Here is a 16,224-nt window from a genome sequence, read left to right as displayed (position 1 = left end):
TATGAAGATGTGTTTGGTGAGAATATGGACAAACTCCTTCCTCTGACTCAAGGTCCACTTGTTCATACTTCTGTAAGGACAAGTGTTAAGTACACATGGTTATGGAACAGCTTTTGTATCTAGATTTAATGGGCCCCTCTAACTTTTGTAATTCTCTTTCAGTAGAGATACCTAAACATCAATTATTTAGGTTGCAGATGGTACAAAATATAGTGATATATCTAATTCTTAGGGTTAAAATTTTTGAGTATATCCAACTTGTGTTGGAGGCTCTGCACTGGTTGCCATTATACGTAGAAATAGATTTTAACTAATTGTCTTCTGTACCAAATTTTGCATAAATGTGTTCCTTAATATTTTTCTGATGGCATCTGTCTGTATTAGCCAACTTGACTCGTGCACTCTCTTCCCAATAAATTCTGCTTAAGATTCCTGATACTAAATTATCAGAAACTAAGAGAGCATTTTCTTGTGCAGTCCTTCTCTTTGGAATGTATCGTGTTTTTGTCATAGGTCAACTGATTGATTTTTCAGTATTTCGGAAACTGTGCAAAACTTGGTCTCCATTTCTCTCTTCCTAACAGCATCTCTGAGTAGCCTCCTCATCACCCCCTTCCCCTCCCCAAGCTCGTCGCTTACCAGCAGCTGTGCCAGTAGTTACCAAAGACGCGTGCGTCGCAGTCAGACCACCAGCCTGGAGAATGGAGTCTTTCCGCGATGGTGAGCTTAGAAATATTACCAGGGAAACGTGTGAAAAGGTCTGCAGGAAGAGCAAAAAGCTTGAAAGCTAGGATGACTGCTTTTTGCAAACTATTTTCAATTAACCATTTTTATGCCGCGCTTACAGAAGCATATTTATATGACCAGGTCAAGTGCATTAAACTTTCATAAGAATTTGGCATCCAGTTTTCTCAATTCCCCGTCGAGCAAGTCCACAAACGAGTTGTAGGCAATACCTTTTTAATGGACTAAATTAATTTCTGGCTAGCTTTTGAGAGCTACACTCCTTTTATCAGGTGAAAACAAATTGAGCAGATTAATGAAAATGATTATGTTGCTGAAATATATGTGAATCACGTCTTGTATTACAATAAATTAAAAGCTGGAAAGATTTGTAAAAGGGTGAAATTGAGCTACGTTTTTTTTTTTTTTTTTTTTTTTTTAGACCATTTGCCAGATAATGAATGCCTAAAATTTTGTACTGAATCCTGTAATGATAACTTTTGTATAAAGTCGAGATGCTTATTGAAATTATTTGTGACATGAGAAACCTATGTTTTCAAGCATGTAAAACAGACCTGAAAATATTTGTAGGAATCATAATCAGTTTGAAGCGCGTGGTTCCTTTTCAGTTAAATTGTTGATGTTTTTATGGTCAGAGGAAGTGTAACCTTTGGGAGGCAGTGTTAAGCAATCAATTTATTCTAACACTTTTTTTCAAAGGTCAGTAGAGGAGAGCTTTAACATGTCAGATGACAGCTGTGGTGCCAGTCCAGGAATTGTTCGAAAAAAGAAAATAGCAATTGGTGTGATCTTCTCCCTCTCAAAGGATGATGATGAAAATGGCAAATTTCATGAATTCTTTTTTTCACATTTCCCGATCTTTGAAAGTCACATGAACAAATTGAAAAGTGCAATAGAACAGGTACACAAATACTTTGTTTTTTTTGCTAATTTTCTGAAGGTAAGGGAGGCTTATGTGATCACCCTGTTTGTGTGTGTTTCTGTCCCACACATATAATTTGCCTGTTCAGTGTCCTGCCAAAATCAAATATTCTTGTCAAAAAGCCCAGGAGGAGGGGACTATTTGTTTGGAGTATTTACAATTTATATATTATATATATATATATATTTTTTTTTTATTGTTTGCTTGTATTCCAATAAGATTACCTGTGGATTTTTGCAATGTAAATTTGTTAAAATCTTTAATAAAATATAAATTAAAAAAAAAAAAAGCCCAGGAGGAGCTGGATGTGGGTATTTTTTTTCTAGATTCATGTAGGTCCATATGCGTATGTGACGTTACAGAAATAGGCTCCATTCTATGCGGAACTTCTATTTTTATTATTGTCTTGAATAAAAAAAATCAAATTGGTTAGTTAACATTCCAGCCTGTTTCATGGCTACAGTATGAATTTGTAACTCAGAATTCTTATGCACTTGTTACAGGATAGGAGATAGTGAAAGCTGTGTGTGGGAAACACTAACTTTAACATGTGATAGCATTTTAGAAATTCAGATTCATAGGGGCATGAAGTACAATAATAACCACTATTAAACTTTGAATGCAACATTTGTTCTTGGTGCAGGTTCAAAAGATTTTTATAATAGAAAATACAGGATTTTAACATTTTTTCCTTCAATTTGATATTCCATTTTACTGTTACAAATCACAAAGTGGATTACAAAACAAAATGACTTTACATGTCCATTTCAAAATTGTACAGCACTAGTAATTAATGTAATCACAAGCACCATTAATGAAGAGCTATAATAAAATAATTAACTTCCCAAATTATTTTTAGGCCTTTCATTGTTTGAGCTAGAATTCTGAAAAGAAAAATGTTTCACCTGTACAAATTCTCTCTTAGTGTTGGTGTCAAAGTCTTAGGAAAAAAATCTAATTTTCCGATCTAGGCGTCTAGGTGTTTAAAACAAGCTCTACAGTTTTATTGTCCGTGCTTGGGATGTGTCCTGCTCTAGTGCTGAGATTCTGATCTGCACACTTGTTTTCAAGGCCATGAAAATGAGCCGGAGATCAGTTGATGCCAGTCAACGGAGTTTGGCCTTCAGCAGAATTGTAGATGCTCTGAATGAATTCCGGTGAGCATTATATATTTGGTATTTTTGCCTTGTATTTTGTTTAAAAATAAAGTTCAGTTGATTGTTTCAAATGTGTCTGCTCTGATACTTTCAAGGGGTGGTAATTTTCAAAGATATTTACACAAATAAAATAGTACTATACCTATGAAAATGGCCTTTTTATTAACATTGCCCACCTGATATGTGGGTCAGCTTTTGTGCAAATGGGCCTGTATGTGGGTAATTTTACCCAGACAGAGCAGAATTATTCCCAGTATATAGCTGGAAGAAATTTGGGCTTACTCACATACTTTTGTATTTTCAAAAGTTGTGTGTAAAATTTCTCTGCACATGAGAGCAAGTATAACTGTGAGTGGATAAATTTAGTGGGGTCATTTTCTAAGTGAACTTATGCGCTTAAGTTTGCTTTTAAATTTGCTGTAACGTCTGTGCATATTTGGTACTTAATTTAGGAAGGCTGTTATAAAGTTACTCCCCAAATATGTGTGTAAATTGGATGACAAAGAGAGATGCAGTTGTAAAGCAGAATTTTTGTATAAATGGTTAGAAGTCAATGTACTAATATCTCAGGTTAGCTCCACAGGAATGGGCCAATAACATGCAATGCTTTTATCAAATTGCCTGCTCATTTAAGTACTATACAAATTATGTTTGTGGCAATTTTTTTTTTTTTTTTTTTTTTTTGCATTAACGTCTGCCTTTTTGTGTAAACTCCCTGAGGTGTACTTTGTTTTGTGGGGGAAATGATTTGTGAATTTTTACCTGTGATAATTAGCTATGTGAACGTAAGTAATCAATTTTGCCAACTCTTGCATATACATCCACACCTATGGCCAATCACACTCCTCTCCTCCTATACTCACACATGATCACTCATTCTCTCTCCCTGGTCCAGTAGCCTTCTGCATGGTCCAAATGTCAGATGGTACTCCTCCTCCTCCTCCTTCCGGCTGCACCAGCTGATGCTCATGCTGCCCCTGCTCCTCCTCCTCCTGGCCACATGGGCTGATGGGACTTCTCCGTCAAGCCTGTGGGCTCCAGGTGATTTCTTCTTCCGGGACCTGTGCAAGACGCATTGGCAGCAGCATGCACGCAGATTTTGATGGTGTTTGCCCAGAGGCCTGGCAATTCCTTTAGAATTCCAGACTCTTCTGGTCAAATCTGGGAAGTTCCCAGGTATGGAGTATGAAGCTGTGCGGGCTCTTTTTCTTAGGCTATTTTCTAAGTGAGTATTTTCCCTTTTGAAAATTGGTGCAAAGTCTGCAGGTAAAAAACTACCTATCGATTTTGCACTTCTATTGGAAGGTTGAAAATGTCCTTTTCAAACTCTTTTAAATGGCTAATGATTCAAGACTTGGAGGCAAGGAAGCTAACTAGCTAGTTGTTATGCCTACCTGCACTCACCTGTTTGTATTGCCTTGTGCCTTATTTCTTTCTTTTTATATGACCTTACTGCTGCTACTTGTTATATCCACCTGTGCTGACTTGTTTGTATTGTCTCATGCACCCTCTGTGCTTTGTAATTCCCTGTTCTTGCTATTCTTTGATGGTCTCTGTTGGCTCTTTTGTGTAATATACTTTGAATTCATTTGCTTGGAAGAGGGTGAAATAAATGATTAAGGTAAAAAGAAAAAAAAGTCTCAGTAAGTATCTGTGTGCTGCAGGATCATGTGAGTGAAGTTTTGATAAACATAGAAATGGTCACAAGGGCACACCTTTTCTGCTGAAGTAAAAACTGTGAACAGGATTACCATGCTTGGAGCTGGCCTTGGTGCAGTGTCTGTTTTCACTGGGAGGGGGGGAGGGTGTACCTGCACTTTGCAGTACGCTCCCATGAAGCAAACAAAAGGAACAGAATAACAAGAATGTTTTATCTGTACGGTGTCCACTGCAGCAAAGCAAGGGAGTTTCTGGCTGCCTATCAGCAGGCATTAATAAAGCATGCTAATGGCACCAAATGTACTAAAGAATTTTCCAGATGGTGTAAACATTTGATAGATAAAATCTGCAGGTTTTTTTTTAAGTTCCATCATAAAATGTTTTAGAATTATCTTCTAGTCCATGAATCTCTGACATCTTCAGGTGCTTTGTTCTGCAAGAGAGCAGATGCATTCTAGCTGTCCCTTATACGCAACACCTCCTTGGATTATTCCATTTCCCATCTTTAGATTAACAGACAGTTGAAGCACCTCAGTGGTATGCTGAAGAGAAATCTTAGACTCATATTAAATTACCTTATAAAAAGAAAGGTTTCTCCACTCTCACCAGTGAGGGGATCTCACCAGCTCCACTCCCATTAGTTTCACTAATGGGAGTGGAGCTGGTGAGATCCCCTCACTAAGAAATCGTTAGCACATCATTGGATAAGAGTGAATTGGCACAGTGAAGGGGAAAAAGCACTACTGAAAGAGAATAGTACAATACCTTGAAGCCAGTGATTTATAGGATCATAGGCCATATGGATTCACAAGGAGAAAATCTTACCAAACTTGATTTCTTTGATGTCATGATCAGGGGTGCAATAGATGTGGCCTTTCTGGATATCTGTAATGCTTTTGATACTGTTTTCATAGACTGATAAGCAAATCCAGCTGTCTTGAGAGCTGGAAGTAAAAATAAATAAATAAATAAAAAAGGGGGTATGAAGTTGAACAATAGGACTCAGAATGATAGTCAAGTGGATTCACCATAGTGAAGGAGAAAGTGAGCAGTGGGAGGCCACAAGGATCAATGCTATATCTAGTCATCTTCAGTATCTTTATAAGTGTAGATACAATGAAAGATGACTATGAAACTGGAAAAATGGTCAAAGGTGCTGCACTTTTTTTTTTATTCAAGCATAGTTGCCACAACATGGGTTGCCAAGAGCCAATGGTCAAATACCTTTTGGAGGTGAGGAACTAGCAGTTGCCAAACAATAAGGGACATGGGGGCAGGGGATCATAATCTCTGAGGACCTTAAGGTAGCCAGTCAGTGTGGCACTGCGGTTGGGAAAGCTTGTAGTCCTTTGGGTGCTTAAAAAGAGGTATCGCTAGTAGAAAAAGGAAAGTAATACTGCCTTTTCTATAGGTGTCTGAGACTCCACCTAGAGGTATGTTGTGTTCTGGAGACCACGTTTATAAAACAATACTGCCAAGGTAAAGACAGTTTTAAAGGAGGACCACCAAAATGGAGAAAGATGAAACAAACATTCAAATATCTAGCAAGTTTCAGTTAAAGTACCAGAACATAGCATTTTCCATAGATTGAAAAACTCAGCAAGAAGAGGCCATCTGTCTTATCTGTAGCTAAACTACTCTTAGGAAATAAAACAGGAAGAGAGGCAGGTCTATGGTGCCTTATTTCAGCTGTTAACCAATTATATTTCCTAAACGTTTGTACTTGAACATAGCTGTTATCGACTGTGCCTTATTGTATGTACTTGAATGTAGACCTCACTTGTTGTAACATGCTTTGAGCTCTGCTAGTTAGAAAAGCATAAAATTAAATAAATGAAGATACGAGGCTGAAGGGAGTAAAGCTGGAAAGGAATGCAAGAAAATACTTTTTCATCGAGAGAGGATGGTGGACACCTGAAATAGGCTTTCAGCAGAGGCTACAGGAGCCAAAACTGGCAGATTCATGCGCGTGTGGGATAGATATGCAAAGGTTCCTTTGTGATGTAGGAATTTTATTTATTTATTTATTTAAAATTATTTCTGTACCGCCTATACAGTAGTATAAGATCTAAGAGGTTTACAAAAGATATAGTAAAAAATACAATGAGAAGAGTAAATAAGTAATAAAAAAAAATTTAAAAATTGTATGTTAGAAATATTAGGACGGTAGTAAGATAATAATAAATCATACATTGCATGTTAAGAAAACAGTAGCAGTATGAAGGTTAGCATAATTAGGAACAATCAGTATTTAACATGGAAGGAGAGAAGACTACAGATTGAGACTGAGTAAGGCCCGTGACAGCACAGTGGGCAGGCTAGATGGACCAAGTGTTTCTTCTGTGCTTACATCATCTGTGCTTCTGTATAAGAAGCAGACATTTTCATTTTCTTAGCTTCGGTTGGATTCCATGTAACTTACAGAAAGGGAAACTTATGTGGTAATGCTGATTTAAATAACAAGATTCAGTTAGATACAGAGGGTAAAACTGAGTTCTTTAAAAGCAGGACTGACTGAACCAGTCGATGGTTTTTAGTCCTTTATAATGGCCCTGTTGGAGCAAAGTATATTGCATATTATAGTGCAATGGTTCTCAACCTTTTTTTTTCTGTTCTGACACACCTGGCAGATGATTCTCACATGCATGACACACTGACTACATGACCGTAATGGGGCTAAATGTAAACATATACTCTGCATCCACATGAACCCCCCCCAACCCCCAGCAATGACTGCAGAATTGAACTAGGATATTCCCTGTACAACTCACCATAGAAAAAAAATGTTCTGGTTCTGGTGTCATCTTAGTAACAGCAACACTAACTTCCTCTGCTACCAGGCACAATAGCCCTATTCACACACAATACAACCAATCTTCACTAAATACAGAAAGACCACAAATTAAAAATATGAAGACAGAAATCAGAATGGAAACTCAAAAAAGTCACTCTGCATGCAGTGCAAAACTGGAGAAATGGAAACTGAAATATAGCACCTAACATACTCCTAGGATCTGCAATAATGCACACAAACAAACTTGCACAAAGTTACACCTATATTATGGAATGCACTCAAACAGTAATAACCCTATCTATGAAAAGGCAACAGTACAAATATTACACCAGGTCCTAAACACCAAATCACCTCCTATTAGGAAAACAGAACAAGTCTAGCTGTGATAGACCCCTACACAGAAACTACAAGCTTGCAGAATACCCTTACCTTGGTCACACATGCAGAATACAGACAGTCTCAAAAACAGAATAAAGTGACCATAAAGTTAATGTTTTTGTTTTTTCCATTGCACTACATACAGAGCATGGCTTCTTACTGTTTCCAGTTCAGTTTTTGTCTGCATATTTCTAATTATACATTCCTCAAGACATATAAAATAATTGTAAAACTATATTAATAAACAGAATAAATGTTTCAAAACTGATGAATAGAATAACATCCAATAACTAAAAACTCATAAAAATTATTTAAAATTTTGTAAACATCAATAAATATTTCAAAACTGCAGACCCATCACATAATTCCCAATAATTAAAATGGCAGTTAATCAAGAAAAATAAACTTTAAAAAACTTGCCCTCTCCAGCAACTCTGCTACTCCTTTCCCCTGCAGGCCAATAGCACACACCAGAAGCAGCAGTGGCTGCTGAAGCTCTGTCCTCATGGTCTTCCTCCTTAGAGTCCACAACCAGTCTTTCTCACATACACATACACACTCATCAGTTAGACCCACAACCAGTCCCAGTCTCTCTCTCTCTCTCTCTCTCTCTCTTGCCACCTCCTTGACCAGTCTCTCTCTCTCTCGCCGCCACCTTGACCAGTCTCTCTCTCTCTCCCTCTCTCGCCACCTCCTTGACCAGTCTCTCTCTCTCTCTCTCTCTCTGTCGCTCACACACACAATTGTCTTCACTTACCCCCCCCCCCCCCCGGATCCCAATGGCAGCTGCAGCAGCCTCCTCCTCCAGCCCAAGAAAGAAATGTCCCATCTGTCGCAGGGGCTAATGCAGCTCGGCAGACCCCTCTTGTTTGCCGGCTGATCATTTTGCACCAAGTCCCCGCTGCTCCTATTGCGTTCGCCTGCTGCTGCTACTTTTGAATGCAGCATGGCCCTTTCATCTACCAGTACACCACACTGTATGTCACTTCCTCTTCCGGGACAAGGGCGGGAAGAAGAAAAGGCCATGCTGCAGCTTCTACTAATGCTGCTGCTGCTGCTCAGAATGTGCTAATAGCCCGGGCGGCAGCAGTGGAAGAATGTTTTTCCCTGAGGTGGAGGGGAGGGAGGAGAGTGTAGCCGGGTCAGTGGGAAGTGAGTGACACACCTGCCGGCACATGGTTATAAAGAGGAAATTTACAAAGTGGTGTTGTTAAGAGCACATCTGCAAGTGACACTATATTCTGAGCTTACATGGACTATTTGTTTTATTTATGAGGCATTTTTAGAGTTGTAAAGTGGATAATCCTTAAACTTGCCAAAATGGTGCCAGCAGCAAAGGTAGATTGTGTTCTCGTTTGGGGTACAACCTGAGTAGTTCCTTTGTATAGGGTTGTGCTATGGCTTTCTGATTGTATAAGTGGTCATCTTAAGATTTGGGGTCTTGTCCGGGAGGTGAGGCAACATAACTGCAGATATAGCATGCACTGCACTCAAAAGACAGTGATGATTGCACATTTTAGCCTCACTCAGACAAATAGTTGTTTTGGCTGCGACTTTGAGACCATAATCATCAAATTTGCTGGAACACAGCAGGTAACAAATGGTACATTTTGTTCTCTTTAAGAGTAAATTGTGCTGAAAGTCAAATCTTCCTTAGTTAATAGATTAAAGTTACATGTGACTTGTTTTGTAAAATCCACATTTATTTTCACTTCAGGTTTAATTTAGTTTTAAGTTGTCTAGAACCATTGTGTTGAGGATATCTATTAGTGTCATGGTTTTTGGTCCCAGTAATACATTTTGCACATAAAATTTCCTTCCCAGTAAGTGCCTCTTTATTTGAAGGCCGTGATGTCCTAATCTATTATTATCCCCCAGCATAGTATATGATTTTAATTGGTATAGGGCCCGATTATATAGACACCTGTGGGTTTTTGTCTTGCAAACCAGACCCTGGCAGGAATTATGTTGAGAGAACTCATAAATCCTCTTATATTCAAGAATTTTAGTCTGAGGAAGGTGAATGGGAGAATTCTTACAACTGCCGCTCATACTTTCTTGATCTCCTTTGGAGCCACAGTGACACAAACTGCACTCTCTTCGTCCTTCCCTCAGAGACTGTGAAAGAACCATCTTCCTCCCAGACATCCAAAGAGTAGATCAATCTAACTTAATTATATTTGCTGCCAATCCGACACACTGCATGAGCAATAATTTCATTGTCTTTGAAAATTTTGTTCAGTACTGCTGACCAAAAGTTAAGAAGCATTTGCAAAATATTACTATAACCTCTAAATGTTGCCTGTTGTTGAATAACATCTGTCTAATGCACTCAGGCTGATTGCCACTTTAAAAAATGAAGATTTTGACTGTTAAGTAGAAGTAATTAAGGGCAAGATTAATTTGCTGAAGAGCCCTTTGCAGAGAGAGGTTGTGTTCAGAGAGCAGCTAAGGAGTTAAATTGTTGCCCTTGGTTTGTGTGCCATGATTACTGGCATGTGTGGTATTGAGGGTTCCCTTTACCGCAGTCACATGCTTGTTGGCTAGCGGCCAGTGGAACATGATCTCTCTCGGAGGAAACACTGTCAGTTACAGATTCAGCCAGGTTACCAGAATAGTAAATAATGTGTCATAAGACCCAGTCTGCCTTTTCAGTACAAAGAAGTGTTTTGCAGTCTTTGCTTTAACATTAAAAATACTATAAATTTGCCTTTTACTTTTTTTGCTTATGAACTGGATAGATGCAGATGGCTTTGGTTTACAGTATTAAACTGAGTTGTAAACCAAGTTTGTGTTAAGGTTAGGCTCCAGTATTATTTATGTTCAGTTCAATGCAATGATATAAAACTTAAAATGGATTTTATTCTGATATGCATTTGAATATAGAATGTTTCTTTTTAAATAACGTTTTTGTTTTCAAAATGTATTGCATCATATCTGGCCAAGTCAGGAATATTAAAATACTATGTTCTTGGTGTGCAATGCCATTATAGATATATTGCCATATGATTTTGGAGGTTAAATTATATATACAGAAGTTAAGTTAAGTGAACCTTATACCATCTACCAGTCTGTGCCATAAACTTATAAATGGTTGGGCCTGTCATGTTTGTCTTTTATCTTGATGAAATAGTGGTTGTTAAATAAAAACTGGCACAAACTGAGTGATTGGACTACTGTGCAACTATTGGATTCTTTTCAGATACTCACATGATCTCTGTTAACAAGCTTGTTCCCATGGTATTAAAGGCATTTCATGAAACCACAGATCACGTCTACACAACTCTGGTTCAAACAGATATGGTTACAGGCAATTCATAATGAATATTCATGAGATATAATTACAAGAAATGGGTTGATTTGCGTGTCTTAGTTGTCCTGAAAAGAAGACTTGTTTATGTCCCTCCATATGATAGTGTCTCGCTGATGATAATCTATAAAATTTGTACTTCTAGGATTAGATGTATGGTTTACTCAGTATGTTTTCATTATTTAGGACAACTGTTTGCAACCTGTACACCATGCCAAGGATCTCAGAACCAGTCTGGCTCACCATGATGTCTGGGACCCCAGAGAAGAACCAGCTTTGCCATCGATTCATGAGGGAATTTGCTTTTTTAATGGAGCATGCTTCAAAAAACCAGTACAGTATTTTGTTATATAATTCTAAATGTTAACGCATCAGCCTATGCAGCACATATTAGCATAAGAAAATATTTGCACATTAGTGCATGTGAAGCTTTTGATATTAGTGGTTAAAAACAATTAGCATATAATAAACTATCTAATGAAAATTGTTGTAGCTAATATGTTGTATTCTGCCTGTGCAAGCTATAAAAATTAATTGCCTCTGCCCTTCTGTTCCATGTGCACTGGGGGTTCAGTGCCACTTGCTGGGTTATCCTAGGAATGCCCGTGATGCTGCCTCCTAACAAAGCTAATTCTAAAGTAGCATTTATTTTCTTTAGCATCGATTTAGCAAAAGGTTTGAGTCATGTAAATGGCTGAATAACGGGATATATATTTGGCTTGTAATGTTTTGTCTTCTGATGTTTAAAAAAAAAAAAATAAATGTCGATAGATATCTTTATCTATGTCTATCAATATATGAATTGACAGACAAGGGGTTTTGAAGGGATATTTGATTCTTTACTGCGGAGATTTACTTCTTGTATAATCTTTTTGCACATCTTCAAAGTGTACAGAATAAGTATTTGCTTATAGAGAGCTTTTGTAGAGATCTTTTGATTTATAAAGAAACGTGGTGTGGGTCAATACATTGAACCTTTGGTGGTCCCTAATGTAATTTCATTTTCATATGATTTCTCTTCATTTTTACTCAGTATTTTCATGGTGTTCGTGTTTGCATTCTTATCTGTATAAAATTGATATGTAAATGTGTCGGCAAAGGGGGGTTTCTATTACCTTAATGGGGTTGGTTTAAAATATCCATGTGCTGGGAGAGCAGTTACTAGCATTAGATCTTTTGCTTAAGTGGGCTTGGTGCACCTTTTTATTTTAAGTAGCACAAGTGCCCCTCCCCACCCCTAAAATAAACTTTACATGCTTTACAATGCAAGTTTCCAGATAAAATAAGAGTTATAACCGTTTTTACACTCTTGCTTTAAAAATAAATACTGCACATTTTCACAGTGACAGCTGCTTTCCTAGTGTTAACTTGAAACTTTAGTTCCGGGTTAGGTGACAAGGTAGGAATTTTCTGACTTGTTTGCTTCTCCACCTTTGGTATATATTATTTTTTTTTTTGGCGAGCAAACGACAGCTGCTTTTTTTAAGCTTATAGTGTTGCTTATCTTGCTGATAGCCATAAATATTAATCAAACCGTAAATCATATGGACTTTAGCACTAGAACAAGCATACAAATGGCAAAGAATACTTTGTAGTAACAGCAAGGAGAATATTGAAGATAATGATATATTTTTTTGTTTGCTTTTTACTTGGAAAATATCTTTTTCACAGAAAATGTATCCTTTTGTTTTGAATTGGTTTGCAGTGAAGTTATAATCTCATATGTATAGCTTATTTTGCTGTTGCTTGTCACAATGCAGCAGTAGTATGGATTGATGGCAGTTTTCCTGCGATGAATAGTTTGGAGTTTTATTGTATTTGCAGAATGTTTGAGGTATGGTAAATGTTTTTCAATCTTTTATGGGGCAATTGTGAATCTCTGGATGAGGCCTAGAAGCATACTTTCAAAGGAAAAACTCCCTATGAAGTATTCCTTTGGGGCTGGCCGTGCACAGAGAATTCAAGATGCATGGACAGCTGGCTTCACCCCCGATCCATTCCCTTTTGTAATTTTCAGCCCACCGCATTACCTGGATAACCATTTAGTTACTTGGGTGAAATCCTTTGAAAATTGTCCTCTTAGTTGTTTTCATCTGTCATGAGCCTAGTGGTACTGCTACACTGTCAGGTGATCAGATCTACTGATGATTTTTACAACCTAGAAGGGGTCATAAGAGGCATATTTACTACTGATGGGAGAGGGAAGTGAATCCACAGTTTACAAAATTCCTGCAGCCTCTGAGATTACAAATGCAAGCAATCACATGTAACATTGCTTAATATCTCATCATATGTTTTGAGTATGCCGAGGAATGACGGACAGAAAATGACAAATCAGCACCTAAAAGAGTGATATTGTATATTAAGGGACACCACAGTGTAAGAGTTATTTCAATCAATCATGTTTTCAGAGAATATTAAAATTAATTTTTCTTTTGCATTTTTTGAAACCTATATTCAACTATTTTGTTTTCTTACAATTAAAAAAAAAACCAAACCAAAAACCCCTCATTATTGCACCCCTCACAAGAATATCCCAAAACACTTAAAATCTCAAATGCTGCTTAAATACTTTAAAAAAAAAAAGTCTATAAATCCTAGTTCCATGCTAAATCCCTAGTAAAACATTTCACAAATGTCCCGTGTCACTTTATTACACACAGAATTTCAGTCAGCATTGATTAAATGAGAAATCAGGAACACATGGTGAATAAGGAGTGAAGAATGTCATACTGTAAATATTATTTTTAATGATATTACATTTCCATACTTGGAAGTAAATATGTTGTGGATCCATATTCGCAGGGATGCCAAACTTTCTCTAGGGCATACTCACTATGGACAAAATACTCTTATCACATACTCCTCTCTCGTCCTCCCCAATAATATGTGTTGGGGCAGGGGAATTGGCAGCAGTACATGGTGGATCATTTCTTCCCTGATGAGTGAACATCTTCCCACTCTACCCTGGTGCAGTGCTTACTGTCACCCCCCTCATGAAACACTCTCTCTGTCGCCCCTCCAAACTTCACTGAGGAGCAATCTCTGTCCTCCAGTACCCCGCTCACTGCAGCCTTCTCATTCTCCCCCCAGCTCTTTCCTCACTTCCCTTCAGCCATTTCACACTCCTTCCAGGCCTGGATGGGGGACACTTTCTACTCCTACCAAGTGCAGAAGCAGAAAAATGCCTCCTAGCCCAGCAGGTGCAGTCCTCTCTCTCTCTCCTCCTCCAGACACCCTCTCACAATCCTCTTTCCTTCCTTTCCACCCAGCTGGCTTCTTTCAAGGCTGGATGGGAGGCCAAAGGCTCTCTTCCCACCTTGCTCTCCTTCCCACTACAGGGATGCTGCCTCCTGTTTCTAACTCTGCCGCATCTCCTGGGCCTGAATCGGGGCCCAGGATAATTCTGCTGCTGCTTTTCTTTGCTCTGGATGAGGTGCAAATGCTGTTCCTGCTTCCTCCTCCACTTGCTCTGCTGTCTGCTAGTCCAGAAAATTCACTCACCCCAGGCAGGGGTGAGCAGGCGAGAGGATTTTCGAAATCCTGCATATTAAGAAGTATTCTCATGATTTTCAAAATCTGAATAATGTCCTAACTTTTAAAAGAAAACAATTTTTTTTTGTTATATCCTACTGCCATATTTTCTTTAAGGTTTGTAGGTTAAAAAATCTTATTTAAAGCTCTAATCATTTTGTTTAATGTATTTATATTTACTCATTTATTTTACTTGATATGTTTTTCTTCCATCTAAGAATCAAAGCGATACTTTCATACAAGATATAAAAATTAGAAATGGTGCTGGGTTTTCTGTAGAGAGATGTTCTTCTCCTATGTTAATGAAAATGCAGCGATGTAAATATTGGGGTCCATATTCAGCAAGTTACCCAGATAAACTTAGTTGGCTAATTTAGCTGGGATATTCAGCAGCATAGCAGCACTGTTGGAAGTTTATCTGGATAACTTTAAGACAGAGCTGTGGCCCAACCAGAGTTAGACGGCTAGTTCTCCTCCCCGATTTGCCCATTCCCCATCCCTGAGTTATCTGGCTAAGTGGCACCCGCTGACTGTTGCCAGATATTCAGCAGTGTCACTTAGCCAGACATGTCTGATTTTTTTTTTTTTTTTTTTTTTTTTTAAATTTCGGATAGACAGAAAAATGACAGAAAGATACTTTAATAATCCTAATTATGTGAGTCATCACCAGCCTAATTAAAAAGAACTTTCAAGCTCACCTTGATATATTGCCTGTATATATTACATTGCAAGCTCCAAAAGGAAACTCTCTGGCACAATGTCAGTATTAAAAAGAGCACTAGCAGTAAATTAGAGATTGAGATCATAGGCAACATACTCTAGCTTAAGAGTGAGAGTCAATCCTGTCGTGGTATGCACAAAACAAACCAGTTTGGATTTATTTAGCTCGCGCCTTATTGGTAGCTCAATTTGGAAACACTGTGCCCTGTTGATGAACCTTAATTATCCTTATTCTCAAAATTTCTGACAGATATTCCATCATTTTGGATAACATGTCCAATACATAGAAACATAGATATGATGGCAGAAGAAGACCAAATGGCCCATCCAGTCTGCCCAGCAAGCTTCACACATTTTTTTCTCTCATACTTATCTGTTTCTCTTAGCTCTTGGTTCTATTTCCCTTCCACCCCCACCTTTAATGTAGAGAGCAGTGATGGAGCTGCATCCAAGTGAAATATCTAGCTTGATTAGTTAGGGGTAGTTAGCGCTAAAACTGTGTGCTGAAATTCAGTGCACAGTCTATGTACAAGCTAATTTTTATAAAAACCCAAAGCATTAGGAGTTTAAAAATAAAAAAGAAAAAACGTGCCCAAAGAAAAGGCCTAGCATGCAGAAACAATGGTTTGTGTACACAGAGAAGGTTTTCTGCGCATAAAATCCCAACCTCAAGTCTCAGCACTGGAACTCCAGCTGCCTCTCATAGACGAATATTAGCACTGGAAACTTTACTCCACCTCTGAGCAGGAGTTAAATTTCCAGTACTAAAAAAAAATCTGAGTTAAGCCAGGGCACCTTTCTGCATTGGGGGTAATAATGCCTTCATTAGCATGAGATTTATTTGCGAGGGCACTAAACAGTATGCACACTTTTATTCACACGTTTTTTGTGTGCAAAACTCCTTGCTGCATTGTGAGTACAGTTTGCACGCAAAAACTATGAACATAGCTGCTGGGAAAAAATGTGCGCTCTGCAGCTGACGCCTTATTACATCAGGCCCCTTCTT

General features: G+C 38.1%; 1 protein-coding gene across 4 annotated transcripts in view; it reads left to right on the top strand.

The window, feature by feature from the left end:
* Positions 1 to 16,224, top strand: part of LOC115079746 (rap guanine nucleotide exchange factor 6-like) — a 401,516-nt gene that overhangs the window by 111,489 nt on the left and 273,803 nt on the right. For 3 of the 4 annotated variants that reach the window (XM_029583570.1, XM_029583572.1, XM_029583571.1), the window contains 4 exons: positions 585 to 720; positions 1,444 to 1,645; positions 2,738 to 2,823; positions 11,151 to 11,297. The exons of the other annotated variant lie outside the window; for it this stretch is intronic. In XM_029583570.1, coding sequence (XP_029439430.1) covers positions 585 to 720; positions 1,444 to 1,645; positions 2,738 to 2,823; positions 11,151 to 11,297 — 571 coding nt within the window. The remainder of the gene's footprint in view (positions 1 to 584; positions 721 to 1,443; positions 1,646 to 2,737; positions 2,824 to 11,150; positions 11,298 to 16,224) is intronic. 4 annotated transcript variants of the gene reach the window in all.

This window comes from Rhinatrema bivittatum, chromosome 18, assembly GCF_901001135.1.
Source record: "Rhinatrema bivittatum chromosome 18, aRhiBiv1.1, whole genome shotgun sequence".
Lineage (NCBI taxonomy): Eukaryota > Metazoa > Chordata > Amphibia > Gymnophiona > Rhinatrematidae > Rhinatrema > Rhinatrema bivittatum.
The sequence above is the reverse complement of the archived record's forward strand: the minus strand, read 5'-3'. Positions and strand labels throughout refer to the sequence as shown.